Below are 22,056 nucleotides of genomic sequence, written 5' to 3'. Positions count from 1 at the left end.
CCGAATTAATGGATAAATTGTTCAATATCATTGAATTCAAATGTAAAGATTTTAATTTCAAGATATTTGTAAACGAGGAAGTAAAATGAAAATTCGTTTGTTTAATAATAGAAAAATACGTCCTTCGGTACACAAATGGAAGAAAAAAAAATGAAACGTCGACAAAAGCATTGAAGTGTCGGCGTGAAATTCAAAATCATCGTGTTGAATAATGCGCACACACTCACGTAAATGTGTGTGTGTGTGTGTGTGTTTTTAGCTTGGTAAACATAGGAATTCTTGGGTCATTCATATTAATACACACCTGAGAAGAGTCCGATGTTTCTCGGTATAACGACTTCGCTCGGTAAACGAAAAGGCAAGACTGATACATACGTCGACACACAGGTACACACAGAAACGCGCTCGCACACCGTAGCGAGAATCCGGCAATTTCCTCTTTTCATCTCCGGAGACTCTGTCGCGGATCCCTCACTGACGCAGTTTCGTCGCCGACTTTGCGAGTGCGAGACTTGGAATTTACACGACGACTCGACAGGCAAAACTCCAGTTTGTTTTTTTTCGCCAAAAAACAGTGTGCAAAAAAAATTCTTCATTTTTGGCTGAATTTATTATTAGTATTATTTATTAATCGTTTTCTGTAACGGTATCTATTTTGCTAATTGACGTTTTTCGGTTAACGAATTTTTCTACATGAGAACGCGAACGACTTACGATTTGAGGCGCGCCTGGGACGAGGCACCGTTGGAACTCTATTTGGGTAGTCAAAGTTCCTTGATGAATTAACGATAAAATAAAAATGAAATGTAACGAAGGAACGAAATGTAAGAGATACGCTCGTGGAATTTATAACAATGAATCATCGTCGTACGAACGCCTGCCGGCGAGCAATAAAACAAAGTCGCTCTTCGAGTTGGCACGGGAAGTTTAATCCAATGTCGATAGATGAATAAATATCAACGCGAGAAATATGAGCATGAAATTTCATGCTTTTTATTGAAAAGGAAATCAGTTTTAAAACATCAAAATTTCCGCGATTATCAACTGGGAAGTATATTGTTTAAAAATCTGTATCGAATCACGAACATAAGTCGATCGAGTCACGACATACTTTTGAAACGAAACTCCGCCCACGCGGTCCCAAATATGCACAGATTGTAGACCTGAAATATGACAAATCGTCAAAAGAAATGTTCAACTGACCGTAATTTCGCTGACTAATCGATTCCAAAGTTTATCAAGTGGCCGATCGATGAAGCTTTCAAAGCGCTACGAAGCTGTGAAGGAAGAAGTGTGAGAGTCTGTTCAAAACGGAGCGCGGGTGGGGGTTCCATACGAGATAGAGGGAGGAGATTCGCGTACGAAAATAGCTCGATGAGTAAAAACGTTGTTCTTGAACTTGTTCCGTATTTCTTCTGTTTCGCAGCATCAACTCAGGTGGTTTTGACGGTACAGCAAAAGCCAGCGACGACGTCGACGTCGCTGCACGTTGGTGGACCGACGTCGACGATACATCAACAATTGCAGAGACCGGCGAGTCTGAGCTCAGGAACGACGATGGTTTCGCCGACGCAGCCGGCAACCTCGCTGCACCGGGCCTCGACAGCGCCAGCCGGTGGCGCACCGACTTCTTGCAACGCTCGTATAACGGGCCCTCAACCCGTCGACGTAAGTCCTAACACGAGCGGACCGGCGAATCCACATCTCGCGCTTCTTGACGTCGCTAATTTCGGCGGCCTCCTTATCAAATCTTCACAAGATGCAAACCTCTTGATCGATCCTGATCTATACGCGTATGAAATTATTCCCCACTCTCTTGATCTATCGACTAAACCGTTTTATTCAACGGAACGACGCATCTCGGGCAGCTTCCATGAGGCCGGTTTTTCAACGACAAGCTCCCTTCGATACGTAAGATTGTTCGGTTTTCTTTCACCTCTTTATGTCCGGTTGTTATTGTTTTTGGGTCAAGAGAATTCCCCTCGATTGCTCAATTATTCGATTCCCTTTTGTTTCGTCCTTGAAGCCAAGTCTTTGCACTTGAATGTGGATATTTGTAGAATTTGGTCCGGGAGAGGTTTAGTCACGGGTTTACCTTTAATGTTACGCCCTCTGTTTCGAAAGGGGAAAATTTCAGTCCATAAAAAACGAAGATACGTTCATTTCGTTCGGAATTGCGAGCAACGAATCATTCTGAATTTCATTGATTGATTGCTGTAATTTGTCTACTTTGCACGAGGGTGATGGGCGTCCGATTTTGACCGATGGAATCGGAGTTTTGAAAACGAAAAATCATTTCGTCCGATGAGAAACTAAATATTAAAATGTACGAATGAAATTAGAACTTTGTCTGGGATAAAAATACAGAAATGAATGTAACTCGTGGAGGTTCCCCTAAAATAAACTGGCGATTACCGGTAATTTAATACTCAATGCATAAATTTTGTTCCGTAGCACGAGAAAAAACGACAATTGGAGACTCAGCGAGTGCACACGTTTCAATTAATGTTGGAGAAGGAGCAAAGTTACGTAGACAAATTGCGTAGCGAGCTGGCAAAAGCGGGTGCGGGTGCTGGAAGCGTAAGCAGCGTGACGACTCTGCAGGCTGAATTGGCCGGTGCCGAGAGAAGGGTTCGCACATTGCAAGATCAACTTGCTGCGATAACAACGAGCGACCAGGTAGCGTCTTTTCGAGCGAGCTGTTCAATGTTACGTTGTTGAAATGCAGCAAAAATTTTCTTTGTCTTTCAATCGATCCATGGAATTTTCATAATTTTTTTTGTGGCTTCCATCAGTCTCAAAAAGTTTCAATCATTTTGGCGAAATAAAAAAATACAAATTTTCGTTGCATTCCATCGACGCGAATCGCAAGACTTTTTTTCTTCAAATTCTTTTCCCATACCGTGCTGTAGTGCTTTGCTCTCTTTGTTTTTGCCTATTTTTTAATATCCGTACGTTATTTGAACTGTATGATATTATTTCGTGAATTTATACTCGTTACTTATCGTTGCGTAATATTTATTTGCAACTTTATCATGTTTAGTTGAATGATTTTAATGAAATTTGTTATTTAAAGAGAACAAAAATGACCATTCACGTACATGGGAAACTCACACAATGAGCAAACAAATACACACGACATTCGTGGGCAAACCTCTGTTAAATACAAAATCCTCCCTTCGAAACTACCCCATTATCCTACGTTAAGAGCTTCTAACGCAGCGGGCTGGAAATCATTTTTACAAATTCAAAAACAACATGAAACAAGGAAAATTTTAGGTCTTGATAAAAGTTAGATTTTATTTAAATGAAATTTAATTCGCAAATGCTCCTTCCAAAATTGCAAGAATATTAAAAAGAATAATAGATTTATGAATTCATTGTCACCGCTTAATTCGTTGATCGAATCTCCATTCCCCGCGGAATCGCGTGTAAAATAGATTATCGGACGAGGGTAGCGGACACTGAAACATTGTTCAAGAAGGAAGATCGCTTATGCCTAACCTCTTTTTTTTTTTGAATTTTTTTTGTTGCCCTAACCAGCCTTTGTTGTGTCTTACAGCTTTGCTCGTTGGTAACAAACACTTCGACTTGCCCCGGCAATTATTCCAATTCCGCTGGTGGTACGAATAGCATTGGTATCGGGGGTGGTGGAGATATACCGCCACCCTTGCCATCTCGAAAATCCCTGTCCATGCAGAGTTTATCCCCGCCTCCTTTGCCACCCCGACCTCCTCCAATCACCTCAAACACGAACAACATTGTCCAGTCGGAGCTGGATCGACATCTGCTGACTCATTTAACGCCCCCGACAACAAGTCACGGCATATCTAACTCTGTAAGTAGTGCCAATGCCCCGGATCACCGATCTCCTTTATTACTTTCTTCTTTTTTTTTTCTTTCTATTAACAAAATTCGAGGATAAAATAATCGACCGGTTTTGGGTATGCCTGTTCGAATTGTCAAGGAATACAAATATTTTGGCAGAAATCCCAAACCACAAACTCAAACACTCACATGCTTCTTTACTCCGTTATGAGATTTTATGGTCTCTTTTTTTTTTTAAGAGGATAATTCGACGATGAAACGTCGCGCACGATGGTGGTATCTGAGTCTCGAGGGCTCTACAATTTTTCTACATTTTTAGTCTTAATGCTTACGATAAAATTTTTGCTCTTGTATTTGTTTGGCATAACGTAATTTCGATCCTGGTTTGAAAAATAGACGTGAATTGAAAATCCCTGGGCTTCTTCGCCAAATTTCGATAAGGACCCTCGTATTAAGTTCGCATCGACCAATTGTCCTCATTCGTAGCAGTATAATTATTTGAATTCCTGTTGATTTTTGTATTATTTCGTTTATTATTTTAGCCACGCTTGCTCTATGGTATCACTAATTCATTATATTTTGGGGTTCATTGAAGTGGTAGTAAAGAGAAATGGCAAAGAGATCAATTTGACGGTTAATTTGAATGAATACGGAGTAAAATTGATGTCAGGCAAAAATGATGGTCATGTGCATGCACGTTAATTGCATCTTTAGACGTTGTCATCCGAAGATTTAAGTTTTGTTTGGACGGATTTGAAAAAACGTACTTTTTGCTCTGATAAGCTGTCGCAGGGTGCGAATCTTGGCTCGTCAGGCTCATTGAACAAACACCAGAGAACGAAATCGAGTCCAGAACAATTGAGCACGACGATAATTTCACCGTCTGAAGCTAGCCGACGCCTCATCGCTTCTGAATCGATGAACGATCTCTCACCTCCAAGACATCCCGGACGACACAGCAGCAGCATCGATCTCGACGATCCCGTTCACGTCACACCACCGGGAACACCACCTCCGCCGTATCCTCAACCGTCACCCGCCAATGAATCCTCCTCGACCATTAATGACGTAAGAACTTGAGAAATAAATGGACTAGAAAATTTCTTGAGCGATAATTTCTATAGTCTTTTAACACTGTTCAGTAATGGGAAAGAAAATAGTTTATTTCAATCCTCCATCGCCGATTCATTCTATTGTATCTAGAAAAAAGCGTTTTAATGAATTGGCTTTTTGCAGAGTTTAAGTGATAGCTTCGTAACGATTTCCCCCATTCGACTGCCAATGAACGAAAGTACACCAGGACTGCCACCTATTCAGCAACCTATAATGTCCATGGAAGATGACGACATGAGCGATCAAGAAGTTGTACGTCATTTATTGTCCCAAATTAACGAGCTTTCGTATGATCTTTATAATTCTGTAATGTTTGCGCTCAAAACTTAATAAAATGTCGTAGTATTTTCAATTTTTTTAAAGATTCTCATGTTTTTAGGGTCAGCTGGAAGATCACGGACCTTTCAAGTCGCTCTCGAGATTGTGGGAGCATCACGCCCACCTTTCCGTATTTATAAATTACGTACTATCCAACAGTGACCCCTCCAGTCTGGTTAGTTTTGCAATTTATGTGTTTTTCTATTAATTTACTCAAAATTAATTTGTTCGAAAACGATGACGGTTGAACACGGGATTTCAAATGTATTTTTTCTCTCGCAGTTGTTCTACTTGATAACGGATTTGTACAAGGAAGGGAACGCCAAAGAAATGAAAAAATGGGCTTATGAGATTCACTCGAGTTTTCTAGTACCTGGTGCGGTGAGTTTTGACGCTTCCATCGTTCTCAATATCGAAAGACGACGAACTTTACAAAAATTATATTCATCATCAATTTTTTAGCCGTTGCGATTGAACAACGTCGATGAAAATGTCGCCCGCGAAATCGATGATGTTCTTCTCAAGGAATCCGACAAGGAGGAAATTTTACGGAAGGTACAACTTTATTGAATAACATTTTTTAGAAACACAGTTCAAGAAATTTCGTAAATCTTTCGATGTTCATGCTTTTTTTGCTTAAAGATATTCTGGAAAGCAAGAACTCGTGCCAAGGAAGAATTGAACGAACAACTCGCGGATTTTCAACAAAAACGGACCGCCGGTCTGGGCATGTTGTTCGGTCCGAGCGACACTCAACTCGACGAGAGCGCCACGGACAAAGTTCAAGAGACGAAAATAATCGAAACTTATCTTCTTCCGACAATGCAACCGCATCTGTAAGTTCAAAATACGAGTCACAAGTTTATATAAAAACTTGATAAATTTCTTCGAGTCCGTGGTGACTTTTGAAAAATTGTAAATGAATACGATTCCGTTCGTTTGAATGACTTCATTGTTTTTAAACTGTTCGATAAATCCTCATTTATATCCTCATTACGTAAGCATAAAAAATTGACAGAAAATTATTGCGTCACAACTCGCGAGTATTTATAAAAATGTTTTGTTTATCTCCGTTCCTTTTTCAGAGAAGTTATCGAGAAAGATCACGTGGATCTTCGTCAATTTACCACGGCAGCTGGTCTGGCGACAATATTGACGAAGATATTCCAAGTCCGACCAATGTCGCTTGACGGAGTACCGACTTTCGTTGCGAAAGACAAGTCGAATTTGAAGGCTCGTATTTTGACCGGAAAAACGAGAAAAATGACGGTATGCGGTCATCATTTTGTGGCTCATCAGTATTTCACCGTTACTTACTGCAATCACTGTGGACTCATTATTGGTGGTATTGGGCCGCAAGGATATCAGTGCAGTGGTGAGCACAAAAATTCAATTCCAAATTCTTCAAATTGATCAAAACGAAAAAAAGTGCATTGCATCAATGCGAAAATATCTGAAAATTGAAAAATTTCATATTCAAAGAACCGTCAGATTTGAAGGGGTTTATCTTGTGAATTTTTCTTTTCAGTTTGTTCTCTCAGCGTTCATCGCCTTTGCGTTCGAGTCGTCGAGGAGAATTGTCCAGGTCCTTTGAATAGGAAAGAGCGAACGAGCGCGAACGACCGTATAAGTCGAATAATGGAACGCATACGGCCGGAAAGGAAGCCGCCATCGCACCACCATCATCATTCGCAAAACCACATGCACTTGAGTGAGTGAAAAAAAACCAGGAAAATCTAGTGCTAACGTGAAATTTTTATCCATTCAAAGTCATCAATGCATAATTATCACTTTCCAAACAGTCGAACGAGCTAAGCGAGGGGAAGAAGATGCTGGAGTTATGACCGATGGCGAAAATGGTGAGTTGTTTCTTCTCTCTCAACAAATAAACTTTTTATCGTCGGAAATATTTTCTTTCCTCCAATTTTTTTTATCCCTATTCGTCTTACTTTCGATATGGAAAAATTCGTGCTACAAACTACTCTCGAGATGCTTTGCGTAACTCGCGAATGACGTCAATAACACGTGCACATATACATTCATATTTAATATACGAAATTCCAACACAAACACTCCGAATGACTTCATCGTATAGGTTTGTCAGTTTATACATCACTTTTTCATTACAACTACGCGTTTAGTTCATCAACGACAACATTCCCCCGATACTATTTTCGGTTTGCAGTTCCCCGTTCAACCGAAATGTGTCTTGTACTGCATATGATGTTACGACTATCTACGTCTCATCGGTGTACAGTCGAACTCAAGACTAGTGGAAACTTTTTCCAACGACGTTTCTCCACCCCTGAAAAACAGTTTTCAGAAAACTCGTTAAAATTACGAAAAGGGGTTTTTCGAAAATTCTTTGAATTTTTGACTTTTCTATGTCAAACGTTACTCGCGTGTTACTGGATACTTTTACTACCTCTCCGACGAATCAAGTTTAACAAGTTAGAAGGAGGGAAGAGAGCAAAAAGTTGAAAAACTTTGTTCATGAATGGCCCAAAAGGAGATTTGACGATTGTGATTATTGTAGAAAAATTAGTTGTTTCGAATTGGCCACTGTATTTGTCACACCCACGTGATCGATGGTGAGATACGAACTAAACCATAGTTTTAAGTAGAGAGAATCAAGTGGAATTCGAAAAATCGTATTCGTAAGCAAAAAAACAAAGTTTTCACACCGACAACATTGTTGCTTTCTGCAGAGCAATAAAACGTAAGCTGACCGTTTTGATGGACGGGTGCAGACAGAAGAACCGTATTCGCGGATCTACGGTTTTTCAATAACCGAAAGAAATTTGTTAACAAATCGTATACAAATTGTTCTCCACGTTCGGGATGAAAGCTAATGACGACAATGAAGAGGAACGAAGTGTAAAGAGATGCGAGACTCGGGAAGTGAAGTGCTGGCGAAACGCAAGCGAAGTTGAGCTTCATGGGAGCTCGTGGAACAAAGAAATTGCTGATGGTCCATAGATCAGCGAGACAAGAGATAAGAACGCAGTGAATGAAGTTCTCTTTCGTGGATAATGAAGCAACCATCTGATTCAGATGTTTGCAGTCTGCGAAAGGATTTTGCCAGTAATAGAATGAGATCGCAACAGTTCTGGTGAAATTCAAGTCTCGATTCGTTGACAGATATTTTTTCCAAAATCTGGAACATCGAAATTTTCATTTTCTGTTATTATCCTGCCCTAAAGTCGGTCTTCTGAGACTTAGAAGTTTTTCATCATATTTCTCCCACGAGAATTCTTAGAAAGAGCAGTAAATTACCTTACTTTTGAGTCTGGAGCCTCGATCGTTATTTTCCCCGTTTTATTATCTCGAGTATTTATGTAAAGCTTCAAGATTTGAATTGTTATGATTTCGGATGGTAACTCGGATAAAAATTCGAGCTGAAAAATATTGCTCGAGGCTTCCTCGCCCTGGGCAGCAATTTCGTAATATTTGCAAACGATTTTTCAATGGGTTTTTTTCACATCATCGTACATTTGGAATGTTTACTTTTCTTCAAAGGTGTTTGGACGACTAAAGCAGTCGAAATATCGTACACGTGCACCGTTTTAGTGAATATTAGATTTTTTTTATCGCCACTCGTGAATCTCTATATTTACTCGTATGCGTAACGCTATTACGAACTTGTTGAATCATCTTTCGCGGTGATTATGTCGCTACGAAACTTCCCTCCTTTTCTGACTTCATTCTCGAGTGATCTACAATTTGTCATCGAAGTGTTATCAGTTTAAAGGATAAGATCGATACCAACGATACTTTCGATCGGTAATCAGAGCCTCGAATGTGTTTGGTGCTTTTTCGAGCTGAGCTTCGATTCGCATTGCTTAAAAATGTTATTCAACGAATAATTTTGTTACTGTAAAAAAAATACGAACGTCAGAGGTCAAAATTTGCAACGGTGCCACACACTCGATGTTTTTAATTGCAGTCGTTGGTGTGCCGCGCTCTTTCGTGGGCGTTTTTAATCGAGAGCAACTCGCCGTATCGCGCCAACCGGAGAGAGATAGAAAAAAAAATAATATTTCGCAGGCTCATTAAACGTCGGACCGACGGTCGAGGAACTCGAGAGTCTCCGACACTAGTTGAACGCGGAATTACGAACGCGGAGGGTTTCCATCGAGTAGTGAATTTGCCAGTGAGGGGAGAGAGAGAGAAAGAGAGAGAGAAAGGAAAAACAGTGAGAAAATGTGTTTCATAGCTTTCGTTTGTAGAATTTTTTACGTTTTTCGACCTTGAGGAGAACTCTCCGACGAGTTAGTGAACTCGAAGACTTTTATTTCTCTTGTTACTCGAGGTGCTGACACGTGCCCGACATATTTTTCCATCGCCAGTATTTTCTTTTTTTCTCTCTACACCGAAGAGCCTTGTAAACTCGTAGAAAAATAAAGAGACAGAGGAAGTTGGCGAGGGGAAGAGACGCGAGGGGAAACCGTTGATTCGGCTCCGGTGGTGGAGGAAAGAGAAGGCCGGAAACGAGCCGACCATCCAGCCGAAAGGAAGAAGTGAATTGCGTTCTCGAAAGGAATTAGTTCGGCGTACGAACGCACCGAAAGAGAGTGTTCCAAAAATTCAGCTTCTCGTAGTCGTTCTTCGTTATTCAATAAGCCATTTTTTCGTCTCTCAATCTTTTCGTGGACAATAAATATCGTTCGTCTCCATCGGTATTGTTTATTATAAATTGTCAACGTTTTACTCGAGATACTATGCTGGAAATACATGCAAGTGAACACCTGGAGGGGATTGGAGGCAAATCTCTCAACCCTCCGAACAACTTTTCGCCCCTCATCGACGGCCTCGGGAGTCTAAGATTGTCCTCCGAGAGATGCAGGAATAGACTCCACCGAAAACTCAAGTCGGACGGTAATGACGCTCGTGAAGAGACGAATCGACCAAGTTCCAAGTTGAAAAACGATTCTTTCTGAGCTTCCTTTCGATTATCACTTTTTTCGTGAACTCGTTTTGGTAATTATGTAGTTTGATTACTTTTCCGAAAATCAACGAAAGAAATTTTTTTTTAGCATGGACGGCTTCGATTAGTTACCATTGATGATATTTCGTCGGGGGAGGCTAACATTTTCCATAAAAACCATGTGTTTGAGGTTTTGAAGTTATTGGAAAAATATGATGAAATATGGTATATTTGAATATTTTTGAGTTCACAACACGACACACACACACACACACACACACACACACACACACACACACACACACACACACACACACACACACACACACACACACACACACACACACACACACACACACACACATCAAAGGTATTCTAAACCCGCCCAGCAATACCACACAAGCATCAAAAATGCTCTGAATACACCTACCGATTTCGCATAAACATCGCATATGTGTATCCGGAACAACTTTTGATGTGTGTGCGAAATCGTCGTATTGGTTCAGAAAACTTTCGATGTGTGGGTGTGGTTTCGCTGGGCGGGTTTAGAGCAACTTTGGCGTGTGTGTGTGTGTGTGTGTGTGTGTGTGTGTGTGTGTGTGTGTGTGTGTGTGTGTGTCCACCTGTCCTAATGTGAACTCCTAAATAGCCTGATATACGCCAAATCCCCGCATTTTTCCAACAACTTCAAAACTCCATAACTCATGGTTTTTATGGAAAATGTTAGCCTCCCCCGACGAAATATCACTTACTATAGTCCAATCGATAACTTCGAGAAGAAGAAAAAAAAATTCCATTGATTTTCGGAAAAGTAATCAAACTACATAATTACCCTCGTTTTTTCTACTAATTTTTTTCCCAATCTTTTGACGAAGAGTCGAAAAATTTGAAGGATTTTGGTATCAAGTCGAAAAATCTCTCTGCACAAAAGTTCAAAAATTCAATTTTATTAAAAAATTGAAGAGCTTGGTCGATTCGCGTGATAAAAAATCTGCTTTCTCGACGGGAATGTCAACTTTGGAAACTTCAGGTGGAACGAATGTGCCGGATAAAATAATAAGTCACGACAAGGTGGCGAAAAAAACGACGAAATCGCGCAGTTTCCACGCACCGGCGCGAGGCTCCATAGCCGGTAAAGTTTGGGATACACTCGCAGCTGTTAGAAAGAGTCGTGGCTCTTGCAACGACATCAACAAAGCAGCTGCCCTTATTGTACGACTCGATGATGTTGCGCCGTTGAACGAGTGTCGTGGATTCTCGAGAGACTTGAAAAGTATCAGTGAAAAGTTTCGCTTTGATCCGATCGATCGTGACCTTGCGTTAAGCACCGAGGAAAAGGATAGTTTCAGCGAAACCGTTCACGTCCAAGGTTCGTCCATGAACGAATTTTCCCAAACTTGATGAATTTGTCAATGAAACTTTTTCGCATTACGAAATCACTCGGTGGATTTCGTTCCGCACACTTTTTCAATTAACTTGAATTAACTTTATGCGAATACGTGGGAAAGTCAATTTTTTTTCAATAAATTCATCGACGTTTCTTTTCAATTGGTTATTCCTTTTTATTATTAAAAAAGAGACATTCGGATTTATGGAAACGATGCGTTAGGAGTACAGAATGGAGAAAAAAGTCAAGAGACATTTACGTGCTTGAGACGAGAGAAGGAGAGGGAAGAGCGTCTGGATTTCCGGTCCCTTGACTGTCCCTAATGCCTATGCCTGCTCGTACTACCAATTTAGTTGCCCATCGCCAGTGTCAAACTAAAAATATCTCTCAAGGCAACGCATTTCAGCATTTTTTTCTCTCAAACATTCTTCGTTAAATGCTTCGTGAAAAAGACGAAGAAAAAGAGGATGAAACGAGTGAGAGAGAAAGAAAAAGTATAGCGTACTCCAAGGGTGGTCTAATCTTGGGCACGGAATTTTATGGTTATTGGAGCGAAACACTTGAAAGATTATTGAACACTTTGACTTCAGTTTTTTTGACGATCTTCGAATTGTTTCAACGACTCATTAATTTGGGCGGTCGATCGTCTTTTTACTGCGCTCCGTACACCCTCAATGTTGTTTTATTCATCTTCAGACACATTTTTCAACGTGCGTAGGAAAACATGACACTGAAATATTCGAGGGAATTCGGGGGAGCTCGAAGCTTTTGGCAACTTTTTAAAATCATTCATTGACTCCGGATTCCTCGGATAGCGCCACATATTTTTTCGAGAGTCTGGGAATTTAATCGAACGATCGAATTTATCCTCCTACGTAATTCCTCAAAATCCCAGACCTCATCGAGGCCGGATATCTCAATTTTCATACACTGCTCTCATCGTGATTCGTCTAAAAGTCGTTCGATGCAGGCACGTTCTATACTTAACTATTGCACCGTGTACAGGCTTCGAGAGGACCGCTTTACGGTCGGATGCACTTTGCGGTCGCTGATAAGACCGACTCTGCACCGACCAACATCCCATGCTTGGATAAATGCCAGCAGAATAATAAGAAAACGAGATTCATTCAAAATTCCATCCCACCAAATGGCGAAACAAATATTTTTCGTACGCCGAAATTTGTTTTTCGATCGACCCGAATAACACGAAAACTCAATCCTACTTTCTCTCTTTTTCAATCCCGTTTCCTGTTACTTCATCAATATTCTCTGAGAATGTGAGAGTGTCTGGAAAATTCTAACAGAAATTTGTCCGGGGCGCTTCCATTTCTAAATTTTCAAAACCTAATTCAATTCGTTGCAAATTTCCCGAAGATTATTCCTAGAAAAAAAAAAAAAAACAAATCAAATTCATAATTGAACACAAAATATAAATTCAACTGTTCTAATGGATTATTATGGGACTTGCATTGTGATGAATCGTTGAGGGAAATGCACTATTTTATTTTCTGTGTTCGCAGGAGAACATCGCGGAGGCGGCGCAAGCGGAAACACCCGGAGCAGCAACGAACGAGGACGCGTTTCCGCTTACGGCGATTATCCTGATAGCATGGACAATCCTTCCTCGAGAGAAGATATATCAGAAATGTATGTATGTCGAGTAGAAATTATGAATGAATCTCACAGCAAACACCGATCCCTGTAATTACCCTCCATCGATCGTTTTTTCTCTCCATTTTTTTTACATTTCTATTAATTCATTCTCAATTCATTGGTATTTACTCTCTCTCTCTCTCTCTCAGGGTGCAGCAAAATATTTCCAGTAAGCCAAAGACGTCGAACATAAATAGGTCTGAAAGTTACAAGGAGCGGATACATCACAAGGTAAAAAGAGCATCAGCATTTTTCAAGGTTCTTTGTCAAGAGCGCAAATTCTGGATTTTTGGTGCGAGTTAGAATTGAATGAGAATTTTGAAGCCAGCGAATTTAACGATCTTCGCTATCTGCTCGATACAATCGACGAGATAGCGAAGCGATTCATTTGCCAGAAATTTTCAGTTTAACGTCGCTTCAACGAATATATTCGGAATCGATTTTTCCTCGAACCGACGCCGGTTACGAGACTCGAATTGAAATACGACAAAAACTATAAATGGATACTTGATAAATAAAAATAGAAATAAACGTTTCCGCGTCACCGTTTACGCTGAATTTTCGTGAATAATCGAAATAAAATCGCTCACGCTCATTCTTTTTCTGTTTGCATTCCACAGAGGCAGCTGCGAGAAAAACGAAAAACGAGTGATCCCAATCTCTCCAAGACCAAGTAAGTTTCATTGCAATGCCGCACAAAAACGTTCGGTGATTAAAAAAATGATGGATTTTTCAACTATCGATACTCCATTAATTTCTCCAACTCATGGTAAAGGCAAGAAAATCATTGAAATTCAAGAAGGACGGTCGAGCGAGTTCCGAACGTCGATTCCTCTTTTACATTCGAATTTTTTCGATCATGGGGAGCCGCGAATGAAGCATTTCAAAAGGTCAAGAAAGTCCAATCAACTCAACAGCTTTTCACGTGTCGATATTCTATACAAATTGCTTTCAATGCAATAAAAACAAGAAGCTTTCCGTAAACGAAACATAAAAAAAGCATTGAGAAATGTTTAGTCCGTTGATCTGCGTGGCCGGTGTGTAAAAGCGTGGCCTTGGGCAGCGTCTGTAGTTTTTCCCTCCGGTCGGTGTGTGTGGGTGATTTTCTTCTTTCTCATTTTTCCGTCTTTTTTTGGCAGGAGACTTTGACAGGGTGCGCGTCCCATATTTCCGCTGTATAGTTATATGGAACGATCAAAACGGCGCAGACTCGCGTTTCCGTTTTCGCTTCTCCCCCGACGCTGTGGTGCAAGCTTTAGCTTCAGTGTGTCGTTAAACGTTTCGTTCAACGGTCTTCACCGCCAATTCAAACGTCTTTCTTGACAGCGACGAGGAGCCTCGTATTTATTTATTTTTTGTTTCTTTCTGTGAATAACGCGTCTCAGTTCGTACGTTTTAATATTTATGCATTCGACGTTTTGGTCTTTCGTATATTTGCGCAGTGTACGTTAATTCCTGACAACACGGTCAACGACTAAGTCATTATTTTTAATACAAATCAGCCACGAGAATATTTAGGTGGGTTTTGGACACGCACGCTCCCTTCTCTCTTTACCACTCCCCCCCCCCCCCCCCACACTTATTTTTCTCTCAATCGCAGTTATTACAAAACTCGAATGTACGTTCTACCACGCGTGTGCTATACTCAGCCGCAGACCCAGCTCTATTTTTCGTTTCTTCTTCGTGAAAAAGAGCGAGAGAGAAAGAGAGAAATTCTCGTCGCGGGTGGCCAAACAAAAACTATAATTCATATCATGCTCATACTCTTACGATTTTCTTCCATTGCTGTGCACTCCATTTGTTTTTCCTTGTTATTTTGTACTGCTTCAAAAAAATCGCGGTCCTACTTCCCTTCGACTTGAGGCGAGCACAGAAAAAAAATAAGCCGACGACCTCGAGACACTTTTTCGATACTCTCCTCCCACGGACTCTTTCGTTTACATTTTGTCGTTCCTTCGGATAGTTCATTTCTACATGCCAGTGGACATGCAAATTGTCTAATTTAAGCTTTCGAAGCTGTTTGTTCATTCGGAGAAAAATATTCTGGTGAACTTGATCTCCCATTTTTTTTCTCATTTCGCTCGCGTGGATTTTACGCTCGCTGTAGGAACTCGATTAATGTAAAGTCTTTTAGGAACACGTAACCAAATAAATACGCGGAAGCACACGCTGTTTTTCCCGGCAGAACTCCCATTCCCGACGCGTCTCGTCCATTATCGCAGCTCGATTGAAAAAAAAATTGAGAAATTTGATTTAGAGATTCTACGCTTTATAACGAAACACTGCTTCGCACACGCGAAACTCCTTAGTCGTAAACTCTATCTTTGACTCTCCCGTGCTCCTACTTGCGCGCTAAATTCCAAAGAAGAAAACGAGGGAGAACCGAAGCGTACGAATATTTCCATCCGCGGTAAACGTGTCTCATAAAATTCGCTATAAATATAGAAATATTGCTATTATATTTAATTTTCTACAAATAATTTAAATTCACGCTGCATACTGTACGGATAATAATTTCATGAATTTTAAGCACGTGTAGCAGAACACCTTGAACAAAAGTTTATTTCAAAATGTTCATTTCAAAACACGAATCGTGTCCTAAGGGAAATGTCTCTTCAGATCGATGAATTTTAATGTTTGTTTTCGGGCTAGTACACAGTTTTCAAAATCCTTAACAGTAGTATTTGCGTCGGAAAATAAAACTCTATTCTTGACGGATAAACGGAAAGCTGCAAAAAAACGTGAAACGAAAGATTTTAACGTTGCAAAAGGTGAGAAAACAGCACGAATCGGGCGACGTATCGATTGCAATTAATTTCATTTTATGTCCTTGAAAGGAACCTGTCGTGAACGATCGTGCAATAAATCTGATTAGTGAGTACAAGAATTACGACTTTCTGGGGAAAGGTTCGAGAGGAGCTCGGATGTGAAGAGGGGCAAGGGGGCGGTGCAGTGTCAATAAAGTGTCTAAAAAAAAAGTACATACTGCAGCAAAAGTCCAGACCACGTCTTACCTCGATGATTTTACTTTTGTATCTTCCTTGCTTTTATCCAACAAAATCTCTATAGCCAGTAAATTTGATCAGAACCTTTAGCTTTTCTGAAATACTGTCCAATAGACGGAACGATTAATTATTCTTCAGAAGTTGGGAAAATGAGCTTTCGCTTTTTTCGATTTCCTCTGTAGAAAAAGTAGCTCAGACCCTTCGTAGTTTGGATTGAGTACATAGCCAAAAATCGTTCATGTAGGAAGAGAATGTTTCGTTCAGTATTTGTTAATAAGCTTCATTTTGAATATATTTTTGTATACTTTGGTGAAAGTTTGTTTTTAAGGCCCATAAAATTGCACTATTTTCTTAGTTTTTTGTCCCGAGAGAAGGAATTTGAGGATCCAGTGGGTTTTCAACTCGGTGCAATATTAAGGGACTACGGATACTTACGTTGGGCTTTATTTACGAAAAGCTCGATACTCTCAAATCAATACTTTTATAGGCCCAGCCTCCGGTCTTGGCTACACAAGCGCACCTCCTCCCTTAGACTTATTTTATAGATATGTATGACGGTGATAGTGACATTCGACGGAAAACAAAAGAAACTTTGTTTCATATCTAATTCTTTACGGTTCATGGTCCTCGGGTTCAGAAATGAGTTCGAACTGAATCTTCCCTGCAGAATTAAATGTTTCTCGTGTACGATGACGACGACATTGATACGCCATTCTCTAAGATTTTCAATAACAAAGAGAAAATTTTATCATGGAATTGCATTTTTGACTAAATAAAGTTGTGCTTGTTCTGTAGGAACATCGGATGGAAAATATTTTCATTGCAATAAATGTAACGAACGTAGGAGTTGGATTTTTTTTTCTGTGGGGGTAGAAACGTGGCTGGAGGATAAAGTGCCTCATAAATAGAGAGAGAGAGAGAGCGAGATCTCAGGTTCGTATATAGGAACATCCATAAGAGAATGGATCGTCAGGGTGAAAATTGAGGAAATCGAGGAGAGGCCTTGTGACTCCGATGGGATGCGACGTAATACATGAGAATAGATGGGGTCGCACGCCATCGACTGTGCATTCGTATGCAAGACGAATAACGGCTCGATAGGGCTCGAGGGGGATGAATTAGAAAAAGGTGGTTATACGATGACTGTACGCAGTCACAAACTCACAAGGGATGGTTTAGATCGTTGGGAAAATGGTGGATAGCCAGTGCTATTCTCTGCTACCTTGGTCGGGGGTTGATTAAAGTGATGAAGGAGCGGCTTCGATAACATTCCCGGGACACCTCGTCGTCGCTTCAACCCCCCCCCCCCCCCTTCATCGCTCCCTCCCTTTTTCCCCTCGAGTCTATCCTAAGAATATCAGTAACAAAAACTTTTTTATTCCACTGCAAATGCACCAACCCATTTTCCAATTACTTCTCAAATGGAAAACTACTATTTTTATCGGTTGCCTACACCCCTTTTTATTGTCGCAAGCAGCATTGTTATGAAGTATTAAAATCGTTGCAACGAAAGGTTTTTGAAAAATTTTCCCTCAGAGTCCCCTCCATTGATAACTTTTGTGTTTACTTTTTTCTTTATCCTTCGTCTATTTTTCTTCCTTCATCGTGACCAATACGTTGGAAAAGCAAACTCTGCGACGAAGTTTTCTCCTTCCACCCGCCCATTCGGCCGCGAATGTGTTAGCGAAGTAAATAATCCGGTGCGAGTTTTAATCGAACGCTCGCGCGTCGAACCCCGCGCTGTATAACTTGACAGCCGAGAATATTTATAGATTCGTTGTTTATTCCGAGTGCAAAAAATGAACAGACGTTCTTAGCTCATTTGACATACATTTTCGGGGAAAAATCACCGAACGAGCCTCAAATTTTTGTAAACATTTTCATGATGAAAAAACTTGAGAATTTAAATTTTTTAGAAAAGCTAATTTTAATCGACCAGCATTTCATGTGAAGATTAAAAAAGAAACTCGACAAATCGAGCTTTTCCCAGTTTTTTAGTCACGTTTTCATGAATATATGAGATAAATGTCTGTACTGCGTAATAATACACGATCGTCTTTCGGAGAAACGTCATCAACGAAATGTCAATGCACTTGGGTTTCGCGCCCCTCCTTTAATTCCAGCCAAATGGCATTATGAGTCGATGATAACCTTTCAACCATCGTGTTTCCAAGGTCTTGTCCCCCAGGCGTTATTATTGCTTAATTCCTGTTTACGATATTCGAAAGAAAGAGAAATATTCATTATTTCTTCAGATCGATAATAACAGTGAAATTCAGCGTTTTCGTTTCGGAATTTTCCGGATCTAAATAGAGAAATCGTAACTATTAATATCTAGGAATAAAACTGAACGACTTTTCGTTGCATGAGAAAAAGTTGAAGTCCAAACATCTCTTGCAGGAACGAATTTTCAAAGTTAATCAGATTAGAAAATTTTGTGCAGAAAATTATTCCATTTTGAACTGAGATGATATCGAAGGCAAAAAAAATTTAGCGCTGTTTCGAACGAGCGAAATTAGTGTAAAGGGACAAAAAATATGGTAACTGTGCAACGCATCTGGAAAATAGTGAATCGAGAAAAAGTGTAAGATCCCAAAGACATTTAAAGCCAAAAGAAAACTGAATAAAAAAACTAGTAAGGGGAATAAAAGGATGAGACAGCGGTGCTCGAGTCGCGTTCGTCCTCGACCCAATTCTCATAGCGACGATAATATGCCTGACGCGATGGCGCATAAGGAGCCCACTTTACCCCTCGAACAACCGGCAACCGATATTATTAATAAAAAGTGCATTAACGCCGACGACGGAAACGTCGATGACACGAATGGCTTCTGCACGAACAACCGTCTCAACGTTACGGAACGTCGTACACGATCCGAAAGGTAGAAAAACAAAGACACACTCGATCGTATTTATTTTATTGTTTTTTCTTCATAGTGCATGCATTGATGATTCATCATTTTTGCTAATATATTGGAGTTAAAAATCCGCTCGCATAGATCTATCTATCGAGAGTGAAAATTGCATCGTTGAGTACAGTTGAATTCCCAATTTTCGCCAACTGCCAAGAAATTTTAATACGTACGAAAATTAATTTAATCGCATTAACATCGATACGTTGCATCGAATAATCTGTTTCATGGGATGGTTGAGCTAAGAACATTTGAGTAATTGAGTTGCGAGAAATTTGATGGAGTAACGAACGTCCACGATAATGAAGAGGGAAGTGGATATTAGTGCTAACGATTGATGGTAGGACTGGTTTCAGTGATTGCGAAGCGGCTGGATCATTTCCTGGAAATTCGGCGGGCAGCTCGTCGAACAGCAGCTTGTCAACGAGAAGCTTGGACAGTCCTAGTACCAGCCTGGAACAAGTACATCCGGCAAATGCAGGGGCGAATACGTCAACCTCGTGGGACAGCGATGTCGACGTCGAGGCAGATCCACCCGAATGGAGTCAGGGTGTCTCCGAGGAAGTCCTCGCGCGTCTCAGTAATTCCGAAAAAAAGAGACAAGAGGTCATCAATGGTTGGTGCATCTCATTAAAAGATCATTCACGAAAGAAAATTATGAATAAACGATTGGAGCTGTTTTTATGGCCCTCGAAAACTGGCATGTCAAATTTCAAGAGAGTTCTTGGAATTCTTGAAAAAATGGAGAGTTTCAAAAAATTGGTCGAGTCACATTGGAAACGAATGAAATGGAAAATAGATTTTTTGTGTTCGCTGCAGATGAGAAACGCTCAATATATCATTTTCATGATTAAATAGTAAGCGTATGGAACGTAGGGTGACTTGATTTAACGAAAGCCAATAAACTAAATAACTAAATATTTTTATACTGAACAAAGATTAAGGCTAAGACTAATAAGCACTTTTCACGTTTCGTTTTTTTACAGAATTGTTCCATACAGAACGATCACACGTACGCGCGTTGAAAGTTCTTTCCTACGTCTTCCACAGGCCTCTACTCGAGTCCGGGGTTCTTCCCCTCGACCAAATCCAATTATTGTTCTCGAATCTTGACGAGATGGTGACGATACATTCGCGTTTCAACCAAGCGATGAAGCGCAAGAAAAAGGAGAATCCATGCGTGGGTGACATAGGCGATTTGTTGTTGGAGATGTTCGATGGCGAGGCGGGGGAGGCGTTTGAGCGTGCTGCATCGACTTATTGTGCGAAGCAACAGGTAGCATTGGACGCGTTGCGGGATCGTAGACGCAAAGATCCAAAGCTGAATTCGTTCCTAAACGAGATCGAGGCGAACACGTTGTGTCGTCGTCTCCAGTTGAAAGACCACATTTTAACTGGTATGCTCCGATTAACGAAGTATCCGTTGCTGTTTGAAAATCTGGCAAAATACACACCGGACAGTAACGAGAAAGAGAAAGCTGACGTTTTGCGAAGTCTTGAAAGGAGCAAAGAAATTTTGAGCGTGGTTAACCAGGCGGTTCGAGAAGCGGAGGATTATCAGCGACTCGCTGAAATTCAACGAACCATCGACCGATCCGCTTTTGATAAATTCGATCATCCGACTGTCCAAGAGTTTAAAAATATCGACATTACAAAACGTAAATTATTGTTCGAAGGCCCTCTGCAATGGCGCATGGTAAATCGCCCGAAACCCGTCGACCTTCACGTCGTGCTGCTCGACGATACAATATTTTTGCTTCACCGACAAGATGACAAGTATTTGCTTAAATTTATCAATACCAATCAAATGAATTCCGTGCTCAGCCCCATCGTTCGCGTCTCCACCGTGCTCGTCAGAAACAACGCGGTCGACAAGAATTCTCTCTATCTAGTAAACACCTCACAAAATGGCGCGCAGATTTACGATCTCGTCGCCGCTTCCAAAGCCGAGCGTGAATTATGGTGCAAACACATTTCCGAAGCTGCTGAAGCTTATTACAAAGCCCGCGATCGCGAAGGACGTAGACCTACACCGCCTACCGCTATGAACGAGGAACCCCCCGTTACCGAACAAAATACCAATTCAAATCCTGATACTACCAACGACAAGGGCAACGAACAAGACCAAGATACTAAAGACTCCAACGAAGATTCCAACGCTTCGAAGACTGAAGCTCAACCCGAAGAGGAAAATCCTGATGTTAATAATCAAACGGAGGTTAATAACGATCCTAAAAATGACGAGGAACCGTCGCAGTCCCAAGAACGTCATTCACCAATACCTGGTAATTTCCATATGAAACGTTTTATACGATTTTCATATATAACGTATTTTTTACTGAAAAATATAAGTGTTAGCCGTTCAATTTTGAATCAATTTTACTTCCAGGTTCCGTTGAACCCATGAGAATGGTTACTTGTACGCAATGCTCGCTCATTGATCCGATCGAAGTTCACACCGAAGTACGGCCTGTGCATGTTGCCGAACCCGCTCTTACACCTATAGGTAGTTATTATTTTCTCCGAAATGATTTATCCTACACGTATCCCTCCATACAGTAGTAGTCTAATCGATTTCTATCATTTCAGAATGTTTGAGACGGAAGGACGAGGTAATAAAACGAGCTTTAATCGAGAAACAGTCCCTGGTTGCCGATATTTTAAACATACCGAAGGAAGATTTTGAACATGTGGCCGACATGGCTTCGGAGGTGTCAGGACTGGAGAAAGAACCCACGGAATTGATCCTCGCTGCGATCAGTCAAGGTCAGCGAATTTAATTCTTCATTAACCAGCAATTTGATAAACAAACATTTTCATTTCGGATATTTTACTAACTCGATTGATAACCTCCCTCTACACCTCGAATTAGAAAAATCACTGTAATATACTTCTAGGAAATGGAGGTTTAAA

At 40.6% G+C, this 22,056-nt stretch overlaps 1 protein-coding gene across 6 annotated transcripts in view; it reads left to right on the top strand.

Moving 5' to 3' along the window:
- The window catches only part of RhoGEF2 (Rho guanine nucleotide exchange factor 2), a 29,559-nt gene that overhangs the window by 6,106 nt on the left and 1,397 nt on the right, over window positions 1–22,056 (top strand). For 2 of the 6 annotated variants that reach the window (XM_043422969.1, XM_043422967.1), the window contains exons 5-23: window positions 1,427–1,668; window positions 2,455–2,679; window positions 3,563–3,838; window positions 4,612–4,896; window positions 5,065–5,193; window positions 5,321–5,434; window positions 5,542–5,640; window positions 5,722–5,814; window positions 5,902–6,095; window positions 6,345–6,634; window positions 6,788–6,970; window positions 7,062–7,118; window positions 13,094–13,220; window positions 13,376–13,457; window positions 13,847–13,899; window positions 19,488–19,759; window positions 20,130–21,428; window positions 21,533–21,649; window positions 21,733–21,909. In XM_043422969.1, the coding sequence (XP_043278904.1) occupies window positions 1,427–1,668; window positions 2,455–2,679; window positions 3,563–3,838; window positions 4,612–4,896; window positions 5,065–5,193; window positions 5,321–5,434; window positions 5,542–5,640; window positions 5,722–5,814; window positions 5,902–6,095; window positions 6,345–6,634; window positions 6,788–6,970; window positions 7,062–7,118; window positions 13,094–13,220; window positions 13,376–13,457; window positions 13,847–13,899; window positions 19,488–19,759; window positions 20,130–21,428; window positions 21,533–21,649; window positions 21,733–21,909 (4,314 nt within the window). The other 4 variants (XM_043422971.1, XM_043422968.1, XM_043422972.1 and 1 more) reach the window with 4 other exon arrangements.

Source organism: Venturia canescens, chromosome 7 (assembly GCF_019457755.1).
Source record: "Venturia canescens isolate UGA chromosome 7, ASM1945775v1, whole genome shotgun sequence".
In the NCBI taxonomy this organism is placed as follows: domain Eukaryota; kingdom Metazoa; phylum Arthropoda; class Insecta; order Hymenoptera; family Ichneumonidae; genus Venturia; species Venturia canescens.
The sequence above is the reverse complement of the archived record's forward strand: the minus strand, read 5'-3'. Positions and strand labels throughout refer to the sequence as shown.